Source organism: Clarias gariepinus, chromosome 6 (assembly GCF_024256425.1).
Source record: "Clarias gariepinus isolate MV-2021 ecotype Netherlands chromosome 6, CGAR_prim_01v2, whole genome shotgun sequence".
In the NCBI taxonomy this organism is placed as follows: domain Eukaryota; kingdom Metazoa; phylum Chordata; class Actinopteri; order Siluriformes; family Clariidae; genus Clarias; species Clarias gariepinus.
In genome coordinates, this window is record NC_071105.1 from 3,598,742 (window position 1) to 3,622,711 (window position 23,970).

General features: G+C 37.6%; 1 protein-coding gene across 1 annotated transcript; it reads right to left on the reverse strand.

Moving 5' to 3' along the window:
- On the reverse strand, nt 1-23,755 carry chd1l (chromodomain helicase DNA binding protein 1-like). Its single transcript, XM_053498427.1, has 25 exons — nt 23,591-23,755; nt 19,143-19,255; nt 17,403-17,509; nt 17,182-17,293; nt 17,053-17,084; nt 16,892-16,973; nt 16,271-16,433; nt 15,544-15,699; nt 15,028-15,120; nt 14,494-14,590; nt 14,061-14,134; nt 11,734-11,844; nt 11,500-11,614; nt 10,121-10,277; nt 7,776-7,935; nt 7,518-7,672; nt 6,711-6,874; nt 4,313-4,518; nt 4,071-4,169; nt 3,922-3,992; nt 2,362-2,476; nt 2,042-2,150; nt 1,639-1,897; nt 971-1,048; nt 1-402 (listed from the first exon to the last, which is right to left on the reverse strand). Exons 1-25 carry the CDS (start codon nt 23,682-23,684, stop codon nt 280-282), a joined length of 3,045 nt encoding a protein of 1,014 aa, XP_053354402.1. The 5' UTR covers nt 23,685-23,755; the 3' UTR covers nt 1-279.
- Nucleotides 23,756-23,970: the final 215 nt, after the last annotated feature.

Here is a 23,970-nt window from a genome sequence, read left to right on the forward strand (position 1 = left end):
ACTGTTTTATAGCTTTATTTTAACGTTTTGTTTTCCAGCACTCCAAAACTATTGGCACCCTCACAAATTATATACTGTACATGATGTCTGAAAAGCCAGTAACCAATGAAAAGCTCTAATATCCAATATGAAAGTGTACATAAATGAGCCAAGTGTTGAGAAAACAGAAGAGAGAGAAGTTTATAAATGTTTGATTTAATTTGTCTTTTAAAATCCAAGATTCACCGGCACAGAGGTAATTACATTTTGGACTTGCCAACTTTAAAAGAATTTATGTATTTATTTGAAGTGATGAATGAACTTGGAAGCTCCGACTTTTTTCTGGTTGGCGAAGCAAGACTCGAGCCACTTCGTCTTCACAAGGAGCGCATTAGGATACTGCTGACACAGATCCTGTAATTCCTACAGGGGAAAAAAAAAAAGAGAGAGCAAACGACGAATGCATCAGACACTACTCCGTCAGTGCTGAAAATAATGGCACCCTTGGTAACTCGTATTGACAAAATAAATAATCAAATAAAAAACATACAAATATCTTATATTTCAAGATGTTGTTAACAAACCCATGTGTATCATACTTACATACCTACTGACACCCCTTTATTTTGGTTTTTCAGTTTTTTATTGGATTATATTATATAATATTCTGTTCTGCCCCATTTAAGAACATATTTAACTAAAATAAAAAATAATAATAATTTATGTCACTCCTGTGAACATTCAGAGAGTGGAAGCACTTGAATCTTGAAAATTGATGGATGACGTGTCTAAACCTATTATTAATTCTGTATTAATAATTTGCTCGTTATCTTACACTTTAATCAATAAAGTGTAAAGTCAGTAAAGGAAACGTTGCCATTTCCTGTTGTTTTTAATCTGTAAATAGTGTTATGATGATTAAAGTTGTTCGGGAAAAACTACAATAAAAGTTGAAGTGTGCCTCAAGAATTAGTTTTAAACAGCTTTGTACCTGAATATGAACTGGAGTTTCCACTTCAGCCACAATGTGAGTGACCTGTGAGCACATGAGATCCTCTTCATCGCCGTCATATGTACAGAGGGGTTAAGGAGAGGAGTGGAGGGTAAAGTTCCTATTCACTGCTTAGTGAAAGATCCTAACACTACTAATTGAAAAATCCTAAGCAAGACAGTTTATATATAAAATTACACATAAATACAGTATATATTTTTTAAAAAGTAATGTGGTAGATTCACACTGTGGAGCCAAAAATTATTAAATGTAATTAAATTTAATTTGATCACCTTTGGCTTTTGTTGCAGCACACACTGTGGCATCTAGTTTATGTGTGAAAATGATTCCTCACGATCATAGAACCACTATTTCACATGATGTATTGCCGTCCAATCAGGAAAGAAAAGAAATTAATAGATGTGATGTCAGTCAGAAACCTGGTCGGTCAGGACACTCCGGTTGTCAGCTGACAATCACTGCATCGTTTTCAATGAATCTTGTTTATCGGAGCTTGTATTTGCCGAATACTACGAGCTCATACCAATCAGATGATTTTTATTATACTTTTACCCAAAAACAGATGAAAGAAAAAAAAAAAAAAAATCGCACAAGTTTAAAAAAAAACTCGATGTCTTTTAAACAATAAAAGAAACAGATTTTGAAGGATATGTAATAAGGTATCGTGTAAGTGTTTTTTTCTCCATTGCGCCGACGTTGTAGAAGAACACGTGGACTCCTCTCATAAAATCGTCCAAACCGGAAGCTTCTCCACCCTGCTGTGACGTGCTTGGACCTTCTGGGGACGTGGGAGGACTGAGGGAACACGAGGAGCCGGGAGAGACTTGTGCTGGGGGACCGGACCCTGAGCCCGAGGTAGAAGGGACCGCCGGAGTGGGGTGAGAAGTCGGGCGCTTGAAGTAGTAGCTAATGCTAAAGTCAAGGTCGTGTAAAAAGAAAAGTTTTCTAGACACAAGCTAGGATTGGGGTCGGACACTGACACAGACTATGCTAGCTATTGAAGCTGGAACTAAATCACATTTGATCTTATGGCAGTGTATAGAGGGATACATGAAGGTGGGGACTCCCCGGGAGGCCAAGTGCTTGCGTATCAGTCTCTCTGTGCCGTACCAGTTGAAGCCCTTGGTGGCATGGCCGATTCGGGGAAGGTGGACGCTTGCTGGAAATAAAAAACAAAACAAACAAAAAAAAATTAATAAAACCACCACCAAGTCAATACTCTTCCTGTTCACTCGAAACATCACTGTTCTCTGTGCCGCCAGGTTTTTTTTTTTTATACTTTAGATGGATATCTGTTTTTTTATGATAACATCAACTGAGAGTCTGTCACAAGAAGTATAAAAAAACAAAAAAAGAAGCTGGATCTTTACCTTTTTTCTGCTTGGCAGCTCTGTAGATCTTCTTGAGCCCCTCGTCCAGGGCGGTCAGGTAAATCCCTGACAGCTTGTTGGCTTTGTCTCGTTTCTGGGCGACTATCAGAGCCAGCTGCACAGACATGAGGGAAATGTACAGATCTGTTAGGACTGACTGATGCTTGAAGATATTACACAGTATTATTAAAGAGTGCAGAAAAGGATTGAACAAGCATGGTCGAATTTCTGTATTTGAGGGATGTTTATACTTTAAACTGTTCACGACAAAAATAAATAAATAAATAAATAAATCTATATGCATATTAAATTTGCACGGAATTAATTAAAATATAAAAATTCTACATTAAAAAAAAGATTATATATTTAAAATGTACAACTATATATTGTATATAAAAAGTATAACAATAAATTTAATAATAAAATATTTTTACCAGTCTTCTTTTCCTGTTTTTTTTTTGGGCTGACTCTGTATATATACACACTGTATATCAATGTCACCACTGGATTAACCGACTGTTTAACAAAAGGACAGCTCACTGGTGAATAACTTTACTGTTTATACAACAAAAGACAAATGGAAAAAAATAAAAGACAACTGTGGTAACTGTGTCTGGTTCTATAAATAAAGATGGGTGTGTTCTTATGGCCACAATACACACACAAAACTCCATTATACTCCAATTGCAATATTATACATGCGTTATTATAAGTGCTTGCTGTAGAGGGTGTGGCCTTGCATGTTGCAACTGATCATGACAAAGTCACATGACCGTAACACGTGTACTCGAACCTTGGGACCCTCGCCAGCACACTTTTCAAACCTTATCTGTATTAAGTTATTTGCACAATTTAAACTTCATTTTGGATTTGGTGAGAGAAACATGCAACGAGTTTCTTGTAGTGTGTGTGTGTGTGTGTGTGTGTGTGTGTGTGGTTCTGAAGAAAAAGCTTAAAACCTCTTTTCTCACAGGAACATAATCAAATCTTAACCAAATCGATCAGAGTGATAAGGTTCAAGATAAAGTTATGGTTAATTTTCTTTCTTGGGACCAAGTCGATTATCTTGCGAGTACAATTTATTTATCTCATAAAAACGTTATTTATCTCATGTGAACAAGTTGTTTATCTCCTGGAAACAAGATTCATCCCTTGGGAACAAGTTTTTAATTATTTTTTTGGGGGGAACAAGTTATTTATCTTTTAAAAACATTTTTATCTCGTTAGAACAAGTTGTTTATCTTGTGAATATGTTACTAATCTTGTGGGTACAAGTTGTTTATTTTACAGGAACAAGTTATCTATTTCATAGGATCAGGTTCTCACTTGTTTCAGTAAAATCCTAGTTATTGCACAATATCCTTATGAAAACATCATCTCTCTTTAAAAGAAACGCAGTTCTTGAACCCTGAGCAGCTGAGGTGAGAGGGTGTGATTTCAACCTTTACCGCAGACTTATTTTTATTCTTATGGAAAAGGAAACCAACATACAACTAACACACTGAATTCTTCTCTTAGGAGTTGAGATTTACTGTAGGAGCCGGTAGAGTTAGCACTCACATAGTCTCTTCCGCTCGGTCTCGTCAGCTTGTCGTCAATGGAAAACAGCAGCACGTTCCCGAGCTCCAAATCTGAAACGGGGTTACGGACGCTTTAATCCGGAAAAAAAAAAACCATAAACAATCAGCTGCTGATGGATCTGGACTCACCTTCCATGTCTCCCGCAAGTTCGTACTGTTTCTTCGCCTCATCTGTTCGGATCTCCAGAGCCGTAAACAATCCACCTTTCCCCCAGTGTCCAGAATCATCTGTACACACACACACACACACAAATAAATAAATAAATAAATAAATAAATAAATAAATAATCAATCCTATTGATGACTCGTAATGCTCTGATGCATTGTTGTTTTCAGCATTTTTTGTTTGTTTGCTTTTTTTGTTAACATACCCACACAGTGTACAATAATGGCGTCTTTGCGGTCGGCCTGAGGTTGTGTGACGTCACCGAGGACGTAATGAATCGCCGCGTCATCCGAGTCTGTAGAGTTCACACTGCTGATGTCATCATCATCTTCTTCATCCACATCTTCACCTTCACTATCAGCAGAGGGCAGGCACAGCGATTTATACCCAGATGATTCCCACCAGGCCATCCTGACACACACACACACACACACACACATACACACGACAATTTGCATTTATTGACATACGACCTGGTGTGTACATACACACACACACACACACACACAGTATATATATATATATATATATATATATATATATATATATAAATGACTGATAACAGTGCAGTAGTTAAATACTATATAAAACACAAACACTACACCTCACCTACCAGCAGTACACAAACCAAAATTAATGTAATTAATTGTCTCATATACATTACAGTACAGAAAAATTCCTTGGGCCAGAGTGAAGTCATGTGACCTGGGCAAAATTTAAGGCCCCAACAGTGATACATCGAACCATGACCATCTGCTAAGTAACCCATTTTCACACGCATTTCCCATAAATTTTAATTTTTTATTATTGTCTCATGTGCAACTTATCTTAATTTCTTTCCTGATAAAGCTTGTTCCAAGATATATTTTGTATTTTATATTATTTTATATTTTTCCGTTTTCAGAAGTAAAGCTACTTAAATTCATTATTTTAAGAGCACCCTTTACTATTTCATTTGTCTTCCAGTTATAAAATTATCTTATGGCAGAATTTTCATTATTTTCTTTTCCTCAATCTGAGAGATGTTAAGTAAAAGGCATGTTTTAGGTAATTATCACAAACACAGCATTCAGTATGTCCTCATTTTCTTTCAGGAAAAACAAAAACCTGTAAAAATAACAAATGATCTCACGCTGATACAAGTTTTCCTTTTTCACAAAATTTTGTTTTACTCATCATCTCAACCATCTCCTTCGTTTTCTCATTTTCTTGCAGAACAAAAAAATGTTGTGAAATAAAAGTTCCTTCTTTCTCACTTTTCTCTAAAGTGAAGAACGCAATGATAATAGGTAATATTTCATGCCTATCACTTACTATCATGTTTGCTGTAAAAAAAAATAAAAAAAATGACATTCTACTACTATTATTATTACTAAGAAGATAAACATAAATCAGAGAAGGAAAAAACGAAGCTTTCTACTCAGTCGAAAAAAAAAAGGTTTTAAAACAACAAACTGCATAATAAACCTAACTCCGGCCTGTACTTGCCTGATGAGACGCCTGTGACTCCTCCTGCCCCCTCCTGCCCTTTGCACACTGTCTGATCCATCCTTCTGCTCTACTTCTGCTTACCTTCACCTGAAAATCACTTTCTTCCGCTGAAGACTTTTATGAGAACGCTGTCTTGTCTTGACCTGAACAGTAGGGATGGGAATCACCAGGGACGTCCCAATACGAGATCATCATGACACCTCATGATTCGGTAGGTACTACAATTTTTATAAATATCCTGATTTTATATTTTTTTTCTATGTATTTTTATATATTTTTTATCTTGATTTTATATTTTTTTCTGATTTTGTTACAATTCTAAACAAAGTTAGCAAATAATTTGTTCCTACCACACAGGATGCTGTAATGTTTGAACGGTTTAGAGCGTACCACCTGTAGGATCATATAGGAACAGCAACATTTTACCATTTCACATGAAAACGTGTAAACTTCTAAAAATGTCATTTTAAAGTTAGTTTTTTTGGTTAGTGTGGCGATAGATGAACCGCTATATAAAATGATCGCAAAATGTACAATAACTAAGTTCGCTGTCAACTTTTATGTCGAATATATATTAAAAAACTATTATTTATTCTTTTAAACAATCTTTTTTTGTAGATAAATAATATATAATAATAAATAATATTTCGGTTTTACTGCACATCATTCACATTTGCCAGTGATACATTAGTCCCATCGGTATGGCGTGTACTCTCAGGAAGGCGCTCCGCAAAGTCAGGGGAAAATCTTTATAAACCAGGACCTCGTTTCTGCTATTTGAAATATGAAGATTGTTGTAATTCCTGAATGTTTAATGTCACACTTTTCTCAAACAGCTGGAATTAAAGCTAAACGTCTTGACATCTTTTCTCCTCCTTTGTTCCAAAATTTATGGACCTGACTGTAGGCTAAGTTCAGTGGAATAAATGAAAGAATGATAGCCTAACCATGTCCAGGTGTCCAGTTTAATTCTCGCTCTATCACTCTATCTATCCAAGTAAAACAAAACAAAACTGAGGTAGAAACTGGAATGTTTGTGTTTATATAGCGATTGAGGAGAAAGAAAGCTGCTGCACTGATTTAACAGAGCGCGTCCTTAACCGGACTCTTACTTCCTCTTGTATTTTTTCTCCTCGCGCTGTTTCTTCTTCTCTTCCTGCAGCTTGGCTCTTTTAGCAGCAGCTTCCTCTCTCTTCCGGCGACGCTCTTCCAGCTCGGACTCCGTCAGCGGCCTCTTGGGTCTCATTGGCGAGGGTAAAGGTAGAGGGAATAAAACCTACAGGGTGATAACTAATCAGGTAGTACTGGGTTTATTTTTTATTAGACCGTAAAATTGTAAAAATCACTTTCTATACTATTTCTAAAAATAGGAATATGATATATACATCATATTACAAAATCACTATAACTGAGGTGGAAATGTTTTGTATATCTTTTTTATTAAAACAATTACAGTTTTTAAAAAAGTGGTAAAAATTAAATGAATAAATAAAAATAAAAAATGGCAGCGGGGGGAAAAAAAGAAAAAGGAAAAAAGGTGCTTAGCTAAGGGGTGCGTATACTTATGCAACCAGGAGATTGTGAACGAAATGTTGTCTTTTTATCGACCGTATACAAGGTTTCTATCTGCTTTTTACTTGAATTCTAATGATCACATTAAGAGGTGTTAAAGGACGTGACGTGTTTAATCTTGAGTTCATTTTCATACAAAAGAAACATTCTAACAGGGGTGTGTAAACTTTTGATGTCCACTGTCATAGGTATAGATATAATAGATAATTCAATCCAACTCATGACAAACACTTTCCAGTGATACAGACTTACACACTGCTCCTGTTCTCTACATGTGCTCACTACTTAGGGTATAACAAGGACCCTATGTAGTGTACTAGGTTTCTGAGAGAGCTGAAAGGACTCACTCCGACTTTGTGGCGAAGACTGCGGCCTGCTTTCCCAGCATGCTCCTGGGGAGCCGAGTGCTCCTGCACCATGAGTTTGAACCTTTTCTCGTCCTCCACGCTGGGGATTTTGGAGTAGTCCTTCCCCTCGAAGTAGTACATGTGATCTGGATGATCTGGAGAGGACGGGACAATAAAATAAAGAAACGGTCGGAGAAAGAGAAACAGAGCCTCAGTCAGGAGAGCTAGCGAGCTGTACTGCACTCTGCCTTCCCTCACCTTCATCCTCCTCTTCCTCAGCAGACCTGACGAGCTCCTCCTTGATCACCCACTTGCCGTCTCGTGTCTCTCCCAGGATCTGCGCGACGTTCACTTGCTGAATCGAGCTCTCATCTGACGACAGCAGCTTGTGGACTCCAAACCTCAGGATCTCACTTAACTGTGTGTACACACACACACAGCTCTGATAAAATATACACATTCTCACATGACTCTGCAGCCAAACCTGGACAAATGAGTCTGATTTGTGCTGAAAGTGAAACGCGAGTTGGAATCTTTGACACGATAAACTGAAGAGAGAGAGAGAGAGAGAGAGAGAGAGAGAGAGAGAGAGTTTCTAGCACACCATCTATTTCTCCGACTTTAACAGCTGATCATCAAGTCCCTGATCATTATGTCCCTTCAACAGGCTAAGGAAAGAGAGAGAAGGAAGGAAGAAAGAAACGTAACATATAAAAAGTAAAAAGGTGAAAAAAGAAAGAAAAAAAGAGAGAAAGAGAAAGGACAGGTAGAATAATTGAAGAAAAATCTAAAGAAAGTAAGAATAAATATAGAAACAAAGAACAAAGACAAAAAGGAAAACCAAAAAAAAAAAAAAGCCTGGAAAAAAGCATAGCAAGTAAGAAAGAAAAAGAAGGAATAATGAGAAATAAAAATCATAAAAATAATAATAAAATCATATGAAAAGAAGGGCGAAAGAAAGAAATAAAGAAAGAAGGGAAGAAAAAGAATGGACAGAAGAAAAAATAATCCATTTCAAAAATTAAATCGTAAAAGTGAGAAGATGAAAAATAAAAACAAGAATAAGGACATGAGAAGTGGTTTTATGCCTAGAAAGAGTACAACAGATGCAGTATTTTCTTTGAGGATGCTGATGGAGAAGTACAGAGAAGGTAACAGAGAGTTGCGTGTCTTTGTAGATTTAGAGAAGGCGTACGACAGGATGCTGAGAGAGGAGCTGTGGTGTTGTATGAGGAAGTCTGGAGTGGCAGAGAAGTATGTTAGAGTGGTGCAGGACATGTACGAGAGCTGTAAGACAGTGGTGAGATGTGCTGTAGGTGTGACAGAAGAGTTCAAGGTGGAGGTGGGTCTGCATCAAGGATCGGCTCTGAGCCCCTTTTTGTTTGCTCTGGTGATGGACAGGATGACAGATGAGGTTAGACAGGAGTCTCCATGGACTATGATGTTTGCAGATGACATTGTGCTTTGTAGCGAGAGCAGGGAACAGGTGGAGGAAAATCCAGAGAGGTGAAAGTATGCTCTGAAGAGCAGAGGAATGTAGGTTAGCCGTAGCAAGACGGAATACATGTGTGTGAATGAGAGGAACCCAAGAGGAACGGTGAGGATACATGGAGCAGAGGTAAAGAAGGTGCAGGACTTTAAGTACTTAGGGTTAACGGTCCAGAGCAATGGAAAGTGTGGAATGGGTGGAAAAAAGTGTCAGGTGTGTTGTGCGATAAAAGAGTATCAGCGAGAATAAAAGGAAAGGTGTACAGGACAGTGGTGAGACCAGCGATGCTCTACGGCTTAGAGACAGTAAAGGCACTGAAGAAAAGACAGGAGGCAGAGCTGGAGGTAGCAGAACTGAAGATGTTTAGGTTCTCTTTTGGAGTGACAAGGATGGATAGGATCAAGAATGAGGGACAACCCATGTTAGATGTTTTGGAGATAAGATCAAAGAGGCCAGATTGAGGTGGTTTGGACATGTTTAGAGGAGAGATTGTGAATACACCGGTAGAAGGATGCTGAGGTTGGAACTGCCAGGCAGGAGGTCTAGAGGAAGACCAAAGAGATTTATGGATGCAGTGAGAGAGGACATGAAGTTAGTTGGTGTGAGAGAAGAGGATGCAGAGGATAGGGTTAGGTAGAGGCAGATGATTCGCTGTGGCGACCCCTGAAAGGGAACAGCCGAAAGACAAAGAAGAAAAATGAAGACATGAGAAGAAGTAGTGTAAAAGAAAGAAAGAAAGAAAAGAAAGAACGAGAGAAGCCAGTTACTCTAACCCCCAGCTGTGGTGCTGCTGGATATGAGATGGAGTTATCCAAGAGTTTAGTGCACTACAACATTCCAGCCTCAGTAGTGAGCACATATAGTGTGGTGTATCAGAGCTGAGTGTGAGTACTGACTTTAAATGATCATCACACTCTACAGAACTAGAAGGGACATTAGTGGAGTGTAAAATGAACCGTCAGGTGAAGGTCTAAGATTATGATTTATCAGACTGCATGGATGATGGAGCGCCAACATGGAGAGACAGAGAGAGATAGAGAGAGAGAGAGAGAGAGAGAGAGAGAGAGAACACACAAACAGGAGGAGTGAAGTGAAGTGAAGGTGAAACACAGACCTGCATCTGATCAGCAGCGGCGGCCTGACGTTTGTTCAGCAGAGAGAACTTTCCCTCCTCGATCACAGTGTTGGTGAGATTGAGTTTGGAGACAGCGCGAGAGTAAATGATCTCCTCCACCGTGTCTCTCGCCAGCAGCCGGATGACTTTCACAGGCCTGGACAGATCGCGTCAGATGAACACACACACACACACACACACACACACACACACACACACACACACACACACACACTTAACCTCAATCTCTCCTTTTAGGGCATTTCAGCATAAAAAAAGGTAAAATAAATAAATAAATAAACAAATAAAATAAAGAAAAATTTTAAAAGGTGGAAAAAAAGAAAACAAGAAGAGGAAAATAAAGATGGAAATAGAAAATGTAGAGTGGTAAAAAAGGCAAATTTCAATTGTAAAATAAAAAGAAAAAGCATGGAAAAGAAAGAAAGAAAGAAAGAAAGAAAGAAAAAAAATAACGGTCAAAGAAAAAAGTAGCAAATGGCAAAAGAAAGAAAAATAAAAAAAAAGTAAAAAGAAGAAAGCCAGAAAAAGAAAGACAAGACAAAAAGTGAAAGAGGAAAAAAGGAAAAGTAAAGAAAACACAATGATAAAAGAAAGATTTTCAAAAAGTTGAAAAATTTTAGAAAAGAAAAAAGTTCAAAAGTTAAATAAAATAAAAAAAAGAAAGATAACATTGGATGACAGAAAGAAAGAAAGAAAGAAAGAAAGAACAAACAATGTAGGAAAACTAAAAAGAAAGAAAGCAAGAAAAAAAGAAAGAAGACCAAACATAGAAGAGTGAAAGAATGAAAGAAAGAAAGAAAACATTAGAAAGGTAGAAGACACAGAAGGAGAAGGACAACTCTGGGACTCGGTGCAGGTGCTGCTTTAATACATTGTGGTTGCTATGGTAACTTAATAACGGCACAGACTTTCACAATCCCTGCATCCTTAGTTAACTGATTGATAATTAGTTAGACGGCGTTACTGATACCGATGTTGTTGTGTTTGCTCTTAGTTTCACCCCATAATAAACTAAACGTGTGCAGAGATGAAGAGCGCTACGATGCTAATTAAACATGGTGGAGTTTCCCTGCGTAATGAGCGGTGAGGGAGGGACTGTTGTCTTCTTTACTCCGACAGGGTGGTGTATCATGAACACTGGTCTGGTGTGAACGTGGGGTATTGTGTTAGAATAAAGATTTCAGTTCTCTATCTCTCCAATACTGATAAAAGCTGGTTAACACGGAACTGTTGACATGGTAAAGTGTGTGTGTGTGTGTGTGTGTGTGTAAGGGTTGAGGAAGGAGTCTCCAGTGTCAGTGCTGGGTAACAGCGAGAGGTGAAGAGGGTTTCTGCTGGTGTTATTCTCCCTGCAGTACCTCTTCTGTCCGATCCGGTGCGCTCTCGCTGCCGCTTGCACGTCGTTCTGCGGATTAAAATCGCTGTCCAAGAAGATTACAGTGTCGGCTGCTGTCAGGGTCAAACCAACCCCGCCTACAGAACACACACACACACACACACACACACAATACACACACAGAGTAATGCGACAGTGAGCTCCGGCTCGCTGTATTTGAGTAATTGTTTTTAGACGCACTTCATTAGAAACCCACCAGCTTTAGTGCTGAGCAGGAAGATGAAGACATCTTCGGCCTTGAAGTTGTTGACTGCGACAAAGCGCTCCTCTCCTCGCACCGAGCCGTCCAGACGCTCGTAGCTGTAACCTGAAAGGAGTCAAGAGCGCGCTTATGCACACACAAGCGGAAAAACAGCCCACAGGATGTGATTTTAAACCACAGCTACTTGAACTCGATAACAACACGAGCACGACGGAAACGTGTGCCGCGTGACACGACAACGCAGAATCTGAGAGAAAAAAAAAAAAAAAAAAAAAACACACACCTGGCACTTCAGGTATGATGTGGAACTAACACACGTTAAACAAAAACCGTGCAGAAACTGTGCAGAAAGAAAGTAAGAAAAAATAAAGCAGCTCTGTGAGCGCACTCTCATTGTGTACAATCCTACAGATGTCAAACACACACACACACACACACACACACTACCTTATCTCTGGCTTTTACAAAGCAGAGGAAAACTCTTCTAACTGCTTCTCACTTTACAGAGAAAGGTTGCACCAAGCTCATGAATATTAAAGGGGTGTGTAAAAGGTCTCAGTGAAAAGAAAAAGGAGAAAAATGCTGTTAAATTATTAAAGTACAAGTTTCCAGACTGATGTGTAAAATTTATTGCACCACCTTTAAGTGCATTAATTCTATGTTTTTGTTTATAATATACAATATTTATACACTTTCCCTTTGGGACTAATAAAAGTACTCTATCTATCCATCCATCCATCTCTCTATCTAGAATCATCTGATCGTAGTTTGGCAAATGCAACCTCAGACAAACGACTATGTATAATTTTTTTTCATCATGCCATTATTTATTAAACAAAAATGAATCCAAATGAAATTTGATGGCAGGAACGTAACAGAGCTGTGCATAAGCGAATGTTTAAAATCTTATGAAGAAGAATGAGCCAAAACTATGAGAGAGACTGATAAAGTCATACAGGAAACCATTAGTTCAAGTTCTTGCTGCTAAAAGTGAAGGAATACATGATACAAGTTAATCATGGATGGGGGCACTTAGTTTTTTTTTTTATTCTCCTTCCCCACGTGGCTTCATTTCTGCTGAATAAATAATGGCACATAAAAAAAAAATCTCATTGTTCGTCTGAGGTTGTATTAAGACCTGTTTCGATCAGGTGATCATTATTATCCTTTTAAACACACAAAAGAACAAAGAATTAAAAGGGGGGCACTAACTTTTACACATGACTGCATTAAAGGGTAAAATACTGCTTCATGAATATTCATAAGCAGCGCACAAGTCTAAGTGATAAAAAGAGAAAAAAGTTGATGACAGACAATGTCCAGTATAGTATTGCCAAAAGTATTCGCTCCCCTGTCTGCACAAGCATATGAACTTGAGTAACATCCGATTCTTTATTCACAGGGTTTAATATGATGTTGGCCCTTTGCAGCTTCCACACCTTTGGGATAATTTAGAGCAAAGACTGTGAGTCAGGTCTTCTCGTCCAACATCAGTGTCTAATCTCACAAATGCACCATTGATCAAAACTTAAAAATAATCAAAAATGATTCCAGATTCCCATAAACGCACTCCTAAACTTTGTGAAAAGCCTTCTTAGAGGAGTTGAAGCTGTTATAGATGCAAAACGTCCAACATCATATTAAACCCTATGGATTAAGAATTGGATGTTACTCAGGTTAATATGCATGTTGGAATACGGCTTTATGAATATTAATTAGCTGTGCTTCTCTCTTAGTAAAAAGACTGATTACACATATCATTTACTGATAAATACTGAAACACTACTTTATGAAAATTAATTAACAGAGGCTGGATCTCAGAAAAAAAGACTCAAAAAGGCTATACATAATATAAATATATTACAATATAATAAAAAAAATACTAATTAAAATATTGCTTGATGACTTAATGCAATGAGCAGTGGGTGTGTCTTAGTGAAAAAAAAGAAAAAGCCTTTTAAAATTGATTAAAAAAAGTTATAAAAAAATGTAAATATTGCTTTGAAATATTATTTAGCAGACGTCAAGTGTTGGTGGAAAATAAATGAAAAATCAAATAACAATGTTTGATAAAGAAATACTACATTTACTAATCCACTAATAAAAATACTGCTTTATGAACATTAACGAGAATTGAGCAGACGTCCTTTTAAAGAAACAGATAAAAGGCTGTTTAGTGATTTACAAAATATTTTTACAAAAGGATTTAAAATCCAGACTTTTCTGGAACCTTGGATTTGACGATGTTCAAACAAAACCCAGGAATGTGACCGTGAATTTGGGATGGTCCGTGTGTGTGTGTGTGTGTGTGTGTGTGTTACCTCGGTACTCCAGGTAGTCCTGCACAATGTCCAACATACTCGTCATTTGAGAGAACAGCAGAACCCTGTGACCCCTGAAGTCAAACGTACACACAATTATTATTATTATCATTTTATTTTAGACCTACTTTTCCACAGATTATTAAATCTAGCTCATGGTGTCCTAAACGTTATGGCTGTACGTCTGCGTATGAGTGCTCGCTAAATTAAACTGTTCTAATGCGCTTTTCCTGCTCATCACCAATACCTTTGGGCGCAAGGTATTGTGTTCAAACTCCTACATTATTTACATTGAATTAGGACAGTTATAAAATCATGATACTAAAAGAACTGCAAACTGCAAATAAGTATTTAGTACCATGTTGTCCAAACATGAAATAATTATTGTTCTAATATTAAGAGAAAATGTAATAATTCAATGAGAAAAGCTTACTCCTTGAACAGGTGGGCGAGCATAGGGTCGAGCAGGGTCAGCTTCCCACTCGCCTCTACCAAGTGTTCACCAATCTCAAAGGGCTCAGGCTCCACACCTTACACACACACACACACAAAAAGAGAGGAATATTTTTAGATTTTAAACGAGCAAACAGTTAAAAGAATGGATAGTTAGTGCCCTCTGGTGCCCATAAGCTGCATATTAAATGAATTAAAGCCTTTCTTTCTATTTTAACCACTGTCCTTTAAGGAAAATGGGCGGGGCTAAGCAGCACTTAAAGTTAGCAGAAGTTCTTTACACTTAGCATCAAAACTTTTGTCTCCCTATTAAAAAACAGTACATGTTTTGTTTTTACAAATCTGGATATGGCAATTACATTTTTTATTTCACCTATACAACACAGCTGTTAGTTTTTTTTTGTTATTATTATAATAAAATTTTCTATAAAATGAATCACAGGCTTTAAGTATGGCATAATAATAAAAAAAAAAGGAAGAAAAGACAGCAATATGAAGTTAGGTTGGTCATTACCCTTGAACAGGTAGGGATGAGCCACACACTTCCTCAGCTGCATCAGGATGTTCAGTAGACGGTTCTCATTGCCTTGATTGCTCCCGAACACAGCTGAGAATCAGAGAGTCACTTCAAAAAATATTTCAAACAATGTCATTGTTGTTTTTAATGGATGCTGTAGATAAAATCCTCAAGTTGTTGTCTCGGCATTCATGTTACATCAAGTTACTACTGCTTAGAGCCTTTACACGCACCCTTTTACACTCCACAACAAGCATTTCTACTGGGTTTACATAAAGATAAATAGTTTATGTAATACTAATTCGCGGGTGTATAATTTCCCAGTGTGTACCGGTGCCTTACATATGAATTACTGTCACAAATTAATGAGTTTTGTCGTAATATTAGATCTTTAAAAGCTGAAAATAACTGGAAATACAGTACTTTTTATTTTAAAATGAAAAAATTATCATGAATAAATGCTTCACTGCTACTCTGTTTTTTGCGCCTGTTGTGCATGTGGGCATGTCTTACTCAGATCCTTCATCAGGATAGCTTTGTAGAACTTCTTTTGAAGTGCAGACATCCCGTGATAAACCACCAACTCGATTTTCTTAGGCAGTTCCGTCTCCACCTCTGCCTTCACCCTGCGCAGCAAAAAGGGCTGGAGAACCTGGTGGAGCTCCTTAGCTACGCACACACACAACAAAATAAGAAATATAACATTCATTATCATGCTGTAATAAAAAAATTCTCACTTGTGGATTAGTGCAATCAAGTGGAGTTACTTTCCTATAGAAGAATGGTTTGAAGTGTTTTATTCTTCTTATACCAAAGAATTGTTAAATAATTAAACATTTACGATTAAATGCATTAAAAAATAACAGACTTAGAAACAAACAAGAAACTATTTATAGTATCACAGTATAATGTTATCCTAACGCAGCTTGAATTTGACTTACAAGGGGCATTCAAGTCAAACTGGGACTTGTGATTAAATTTCTGTTTAATGAATGTTAAAAAAAAAAAAAGCAATTGACATTTACAGATTAAGTCATTTTAAAGGAAGTTAAACTTCTGCAGGTTGTTCCTGTGAACGTTTATCGAGTGGAACGTCTGATCCTGGAATATCGACAGAATAATGCGTCACCAATTTTAAAGAGGAGACACATCTGTGTGTGGGAACTGTACACGCAATCATTCACCAAAACCACTTGCACATTACATATTTGCACATTTTTGTTGAATGATGGTGTAATACCTGTTGAGCTTTGAGTCTGTACATCTGTATAGGCCCTAACAAACTCTGTTGAAGCGTCAGGTGGGAAAACATCAGGCTGGATAAAGCTGAGGAGCGAATAGACCTCCTGAAGATTGTTCTGGATGGGAGTTCCAGTTAGCAAAAGCCTGAAGCCCAGAGAGAACTTGTGACAGAAGAGGGGGTAAAAAGCGAACATTATTAAATAGTATACACGCATTTAAAACAATTGGCTGAAGTATTGTCACAGACAGAATGTAAAATGCAATAAAGAAAAAAAGTCATGTGTTTTAGCCTGTATGTCTTTAAGCATTTCAATAAAAAAATAAATAAATGATGATAATGCTGATCCTAAAAGTTTCAGTATCTGTATCATAAAAGAAAGATTGGCTTCACAGCATCTCAAGTACCATCATTTAGTTACATTGCAGAAGAGAAACATGCACCTCAGAGATGCAAACCCACCCTGTTATTTTAAAGAAAACATGAAAGAAGAAAACCATCACTAGAGGGAATGAGTAAAAAATAGTATCTTGATCTCTTCTAAATCCTCTAAAATAAGAAGATTAGGAAAGAGCGAAACTGACACACGGTCATTAGACTCCGATGCTGTTTCGTGCTCACCTCTGTAAGGGCTTGGTAAAGTTTAGAATTTTCATTTTTCAGTCGTTGAGCCTCATCCACAACCAGCATGTTCCACTTCCACCTGCAAGAAGTAACACAACTGAATTACACAACAAAACGAATAAAAAAAAAAAATGATTTATACTATAAAAAAAACAAACCTTTTTAATATTGATGCATCACTCTGGCATGTCTAGGGAGAGAGTGGGAAAAAATATACAGAAGAATAAAGACTATGAGATTTCAATTATGCAGGAGAAATAAAAACCCATCCAGGTTTAAATCCTGACCTGGTAATAAGTCAGGAAGATGTCAGGATGATTGTCCTCCATGTCCCTCTGCAGCTCAGCTCTTTGTTTTTTATCACCCGCGTAACACATTACCCTCAGACTGGGACAGATACTGGAGCGGAACAGAGAATAAGAAGAAAATCAGATAAATCACAATTAATATGGTGGATTTTATCTGAAACACCACAGCTACAAAAATCTAGCAGGAATTAACGAGTTACTTCTTTAGCTCTTGCATCCAGCTGTCCATTACTGTCAGAGGACAGAGCACCATGAAGGGACCCTTCACGCGGAGACGTCCTTGAGCGTATAACATCAAGCTGATGGCCTGGAGAAGAGGAGAACATGACTGATAGATCGTTTGAGCGGGATGAACAGTCAGGAATGTGTCCTTTACTTTTAACGGGCGGTTTGTAAATATATACTGTATATAAAATACAAAAAAAAGTTAAAGATGATGTTACTGTTATCCTGAAGTTGATGATTTTTCCCTCACATTCATGTTCATGTGCTTTCCCTAGCTAATAGAGATGATTCAGTTAGGAATTGTGATTCTTTTGTCTGCCGATTTATCTTACCTGACATAAACATGCAGATTTCAGAATACATTTTTTAAAATGATTTATTAAATTTTTTATAGACATGCACCGGGCGATCACCCGGGTGATTTGTTATGTAGTCTCAAGTAATGTACATTAGCTTTCCCTGTCTAGACTAAGGTGGTTTAGGGTAGCATTTGCTATGTGGTCTGAGGTAATTTACAATATCTTTCCCAAACAAGTCTGAGGTAATTTAAATACATTTTCCCTAACCAGACTGAGGTAATTTACATTAGCTTTTCCAAACATGGAGGAAATAATGAGGTGAGTACTGTAGCTAATCTACTAGCATTTGTTTTCTTGTCTGAGTAGATTTACTTTTTCTGAGGCATTTTATTTGTTTGTAGGTTTGTTTACTTTAGCATTCCTCATTCAAGATTCAAGATTCAAATAACTTTATTAATCCCAGAGGGAAATCATCAGCGGGGCTTTCCTTAGCACCTTAGCTAGTAATGTAGTGCAGTATGTAAACCAATGCAGGTAATTTACACTCACATCCAGCTAATCTGAGGTCATGTAGGTTTGTATTTGCTAGCTTGTCTGATGTCATTTACTGTACCTTAGCTTTTACAAGCTAGTCTGTAATGTAGATACGCATTGACTAGCCACTCACTCATCTTCTATACCTCTTCATCCTGTATCAGGGTTGCAGATTCACTAGCTGAGAGAATTTACATTAACGTTTACTATCTTGTCCAAGGTTATTTTTTATAAGCATTTAAAATTTAGTCTGATGGTATTTAGGTTGGCTTTTTCTGGCTAGTATGTTAGCATTTAAGATGTACAGAAGAATGGAGGTAATTTTCTTTCTCTTTTGCTAGCTAATCAGAGGAAGAAACTACTTTGGCATTTGTTTTAGCTAGTCTGACGTAACAGACCATTTTATCTGATAGCCGGCTTGACATTGTGATAAGTTGAGCATGATTAACGTAGCTAAAGTTGTACTAATTAGTTTAGATTAGCATTAGTTTAAGGGAATTCACTTTAGTGAATGAGTTAGCTCAAACTTGCTAATTAATCTGGGGTCATGATTAGTCCAATAACTGTTATAATAGAGAAATGAGGGTGATTAATTTAATGTTTATAAACAGGAAAGAGCAGAGTGATATCATCCTCAGAGACCAGCACCACGACAGAGAACCATGTTTGTTAGGCTCGGGCATAATGGAAGCTGGGATGGAGTTAAAAGGTGCACTGTCTGACCCCGACCTTGGGGTTTCTCATCTGTTCTGGTCTTTGATGCTGCAATACATAAGACAGTGCCCTCAGTGTCTACAGGTTTTCAATTACAGAAAATAACACAAGCCTGTGGGGTCACTGCTACAGAGGAGTCACTGCAATAAAAACAGCCTAATTACTGACCTGACATGTTTTACCCAAACCCATTTCATCCCCCAGAATGCAGCCGTCCAGAGTCTTCATACACTGAGCGAGCCAGCGCACGCCGTCCAGCTGGTACGACCTTAGCTTCACTCCTGCTCGATACAATACACACAATGGGGAGAAGAAAAAAAACATACCTTCTTACTTAAGTGTTGTGCGTCTTATCAATTTACATGTACATTTACAGTTATGGATTTAATATCCAACAAATGTTACCCCCTTATTGTATGTCACAGCACCTCTACACAGGTGCATTACCTCATCACCACACAGTATTGTAATGTTGTCGTGTTGTACATTTGCACATGCACTTTATGTTGTCCCTTTTGTATAGGAGTTTTTTGTTAATTTAAAATGTCAAACTGTTTCGTCTCAGCTAGTCAGTTAATTAGGGTTCTTAGTTAGCTTGTTAGTTTTGTTAATTTACGTTGTATGTATCACATTGGTCCTGGAAGAACGTTGTTTCGTTTCACTGTGTACTAAATTGTTTATGGTTAAAATGACAATAAAAACGTACTTAAACTTGACTTGATAAAACTTTCTTTTATTTCTCTCACTTAAAGTTAATACGATACAAACACACTGATAAAAATCTCTCATACTGACTTAAGAAAAATTATTAGAAAGTAATCAACAATGAGGTATTGAAATAAACCTTGTTCCACTACACCAACCCTTTTTGTTGATAATTTCCTCTATAACAGGATGTGTTGTTTAATTTTTCAAGCATTAGTGGTTCAGTGGTAGGTTTGCCATGCGGAAGGCCCGGGTTCGATCCCCAGCCAATGCCCTAAACCCCAGCCAAAGGATGCAGTGCCAGGCCAAAGCCCAGATAAAATGGGAGGGTTGCGTCAGAAAGGGCATCTGGTCCACTGTGGCGACCCCATGCCAGAAGCAGCCGAAAGACCAACACCACCACTCACCAGCCACTTCATTAGGTACACCTGTTCAACCGCAATTTAATGCAAATATCTAATCAGCCAATCACATGGGAGCAACTCAGTGCATTTAGGCATGTAGACACGGTCAAGCCGATCTGCTGAAACCGAGCATCGGAATGGTAAGGAAAAGTGCTTTAAGAGACTCTGAATGGGGAATGGTTGCTGGTATACTAGTTTAAGTATTTCTTTACGAAACTACTGGGATTTACAGACAGCGGGTTTAGAGACAATGGTCAATCAAGTGAGGGCAGTTCTCTGAGTGAAAAGCCTTGTTGATGCCAGAGGTCAGAGGAGAATGGTCAGGCTGGTACTAGCTGATAGAAAGGCAACAGTAACACAAATAACATCTTGTTACAACCGAAGTCGCTGAAGACCACACCAGGTGCTGCTCCTGTCAGCTAAGAACAGGAGACGAAGCCTAGAGTTCACATGGGCTTATAAAAAACGGGACAACAGCCTTTTTTTTTTTAAAAAGGTGCCTGGTTTGAAGGTTCTTGATTTCTGCTGCGACATTCATGTATTGAATGTAGGTTCTGAATTTGGTGTAAACAACATGGATGTTTAAACAAGCATGGATGTAATGGTGTGGAGATTATTTTCTTGCCACATTTTGAGCCCCTTAGTAACAATTGAGCACGGTGTAAATTCCACAGCCTACCTGAGCGCTGTTATTGACCGTGACTAACCCTTCATGACAACACGATGACAGGACAAGTCACAAAGCTAAAATTATCTCAAACCGGACCGGTCGAACTTGAACATGACAGTGAGATCGCTGTGCTCACACGAGCTCCACAGTCACCAGATCTCCATAAAAAAAGTAGAAGACCTTTGGGATGTGTGAGAACAGGAGACTCGAAACATGGATGTGCAGCTGAGACGATCTGCAGCAACTGCGTGATTCCATCAAGTCCGTATGGACCAAAATATCTAAGGAATGTTTTCAGCATTTTGTCAAATCTGTGTGTAAAGGATTAAGGCAGTTTTGAACGAAAAAAGAAACCCAAGAGTTGTGTATGGGTGTTTTAAAAAGGTCTTCTATTTATTGTGTAGTATTATTTATTTATTTCATATTTATAGCCGTTGAAATAATTATTCTAAAAAGTGGTGCACAAATATAATTAACATCTGAGAAAGAATCATAAATTGAAAACTTTTATTTATTGAAAGTTAACATGTGTTGCATATTTCATTCTCTTGTTATTTCATTTAGATTATAAAGAAACTGAAACCAATAGAACAGCCTGTGAACGAGTAAGGGCACTATATTGCAAGCATACATTTTTAGCATCAAGTGGCTCACACACATGCCAAAACACTTATCTAAAATTGCTACTGTCCTGCTATACTCACTAGTTATAACATGCAGGAACAATGAATAACAAATCAAATGTTTTTTAATTTTTAATGTTTTTAAATAAACACACAGTCAGTTTGTATTTGCCGAGCCGATCATGGCTACTCATTAGTAAGCAGCCATTTTAATATTCTATTAAATTCAATTAAATTTCATTTGTATGGCGCTTTTAAAAATGTTCATTGTCGCATTTATAAATATTAAAGGTTCTGTATTTTTTTTAAAAACATTATGTATTTTTATCAAGTTCCTGTATTTTATGTGATAATGGTTTTAGCCTATTTGCTCTCTGCAGAGGAAGGCTCAAGCTGTGTGAACATTTTGCACACATTCCCCCCACGTGGTTCTGCTTTAGAAAAAAACCTTGCATACTGCAAATTTGCCGTCTTTCAAAAGGACTTGGTATTATTCACAGACTCTCGACGGCATGCTGATGTTGCTGTCAACTCGAGTATTTTGTGTCATCACAATAGTATGGGTCTATGTGATCGACCAATTGAGGGACAACCGATCTGTAACAATTAAGTGATTATCGGCCAGTTGATCAGAGAACACTTACTTATATAATAAGCAAAAAACACTATTATATTCGTCACACTTCATGACTGCCATGAATATGACAGTTGCAGTAGATCAGATCATACTAGCCTTAAATAGCTAACACAAGCGTAGCTTTTTATTACATGGACTGGGGCTTTACATTTCTCAATTTCTGTTCATTTTCACATGAATGGATTTGAAAGTCACATGCAATGAAAAATTCTCACACTGAACACGAGTCACCTCCGGATATGATATCACGATACCGATTCGATTCAAATTGTGATTCTATTTCCCTGATTGTGTTACAATATTAAACCTTAAAAATGTAAATGTAAATGTAGCCTGTTCCTTATAACATTAGTTTTCTCTTTAACAATAGAACTTAAACAATAGGAACTAACCTAATACTGTTACTAATCAGCAAGTACCCGTCATACGACTTAACTATTACTTCTAAACAAACTTGGCAAATAATTTTCTCCTACCAAAAGAAAAGAAAATGTGTAAACAAATAAGAGGAGCACCACCTGCAGGATTATTAAAACAAACATCGCAACTGCCTCCAAAGTCTCAGAACTCAACTTGACATTGAGTGCACAGACGTGTGCGGGTTTTAAAGTAGGCATGTGCTTTTCCCCTAATTAGCACTCGCAGTTTTAAGAGACTGGTGAACGCATGTGTAATGACTGTGTTTGAGACTAATTCACTTACAGTATTTGGAGAAAAGGGCAGCCCACGCAAGATTTTGTATAATGTATCGCCATATACTGAAAACCAGCCGATTCTCATCACTGGCCGATCTGTCTCATCAACAACTGGCTCATCACTATTATAAACGTAAAAAAAAAGTTTTTTAATATGATTTTGGAGTCAGTGTGGCGGTACGTGAATCACCAGACGAAAAAAAAAAAAAAAACATGATTTATAACCGAACCGATGTTTGTTAATAGACAAACATAGGGTTTGATTAATCTCACCATGTACAGAAACTCATACAGTTGTGTTTTGAACACTGTTGTGTCCAAATGTGTGAATGTGGGTGGGTAATAACTGATCATTACAGAGTGTATAAGCCATATTTACAGTTTAAAGCTCTGACACTAACATGGTGTCTGTGTGCAGTCTGGATCAGTGTAGGTCACGTGACTGCAGGTGCACCAGAGAGAGAGAGACTGACACACAGAAACACACAGTCAGGACCGGATGCCACATTTTCTTATAAATTTATTATGTTTTATACACCTTTAATTATTTATAGTATAATTTCTTATATTTTTAAGTGTATTAGATAAACACCTACTGTCCCAGTCCTAAATGACTCCTTACTTCTTTTTTTTTTAAAGTGCACTTACTTCCAAGTGCACTACAAAGTGTGCACTACATGTCCATTACTGTACATGTTTGGGCTTCAATCTATATACAGATACTAAAGAATAAACTTTATGTTCATTCCAATACTGACAAATCCCTTATACTTATTATTGTTGTTGTTGCTTAGCAACTCGAGCAAACTATTGCTATGTTTCTGTTCCTGTAACTCACACACACACACACACACACACACACACACACACAGTGTCACACACCTGTTAGTCCACATTTCTTGAGGTCGTGCTCTAAAAGCTCCACTTTTTCTTTCTTCGGTAGATCATTCTGAACCGCTCGCAGGAACCTTGACATGATTCTCTCATTACTTTTCCCAGCGCTTCCACTTCTTTATTGCGCGCCATGAACGGCTTTACTTCCGCGTGTAGGCGTGGCCAAACAGAAACTGACCAATCACGTCTCTTTTTCTCTTACGTCGCTCATGAATAACGGCGGCTGGGACACAGCATGTTGCATTACTGCCACCTACAGGTCATGTTCTCAATCACAGTCTGGGCATTATAAAAAAAAAATAAAAAAAAAAGCTGTCTTTCAAGTCGTCTACACTTCATAGCTCTTGTAAATGTCAAATTCTTCTGTA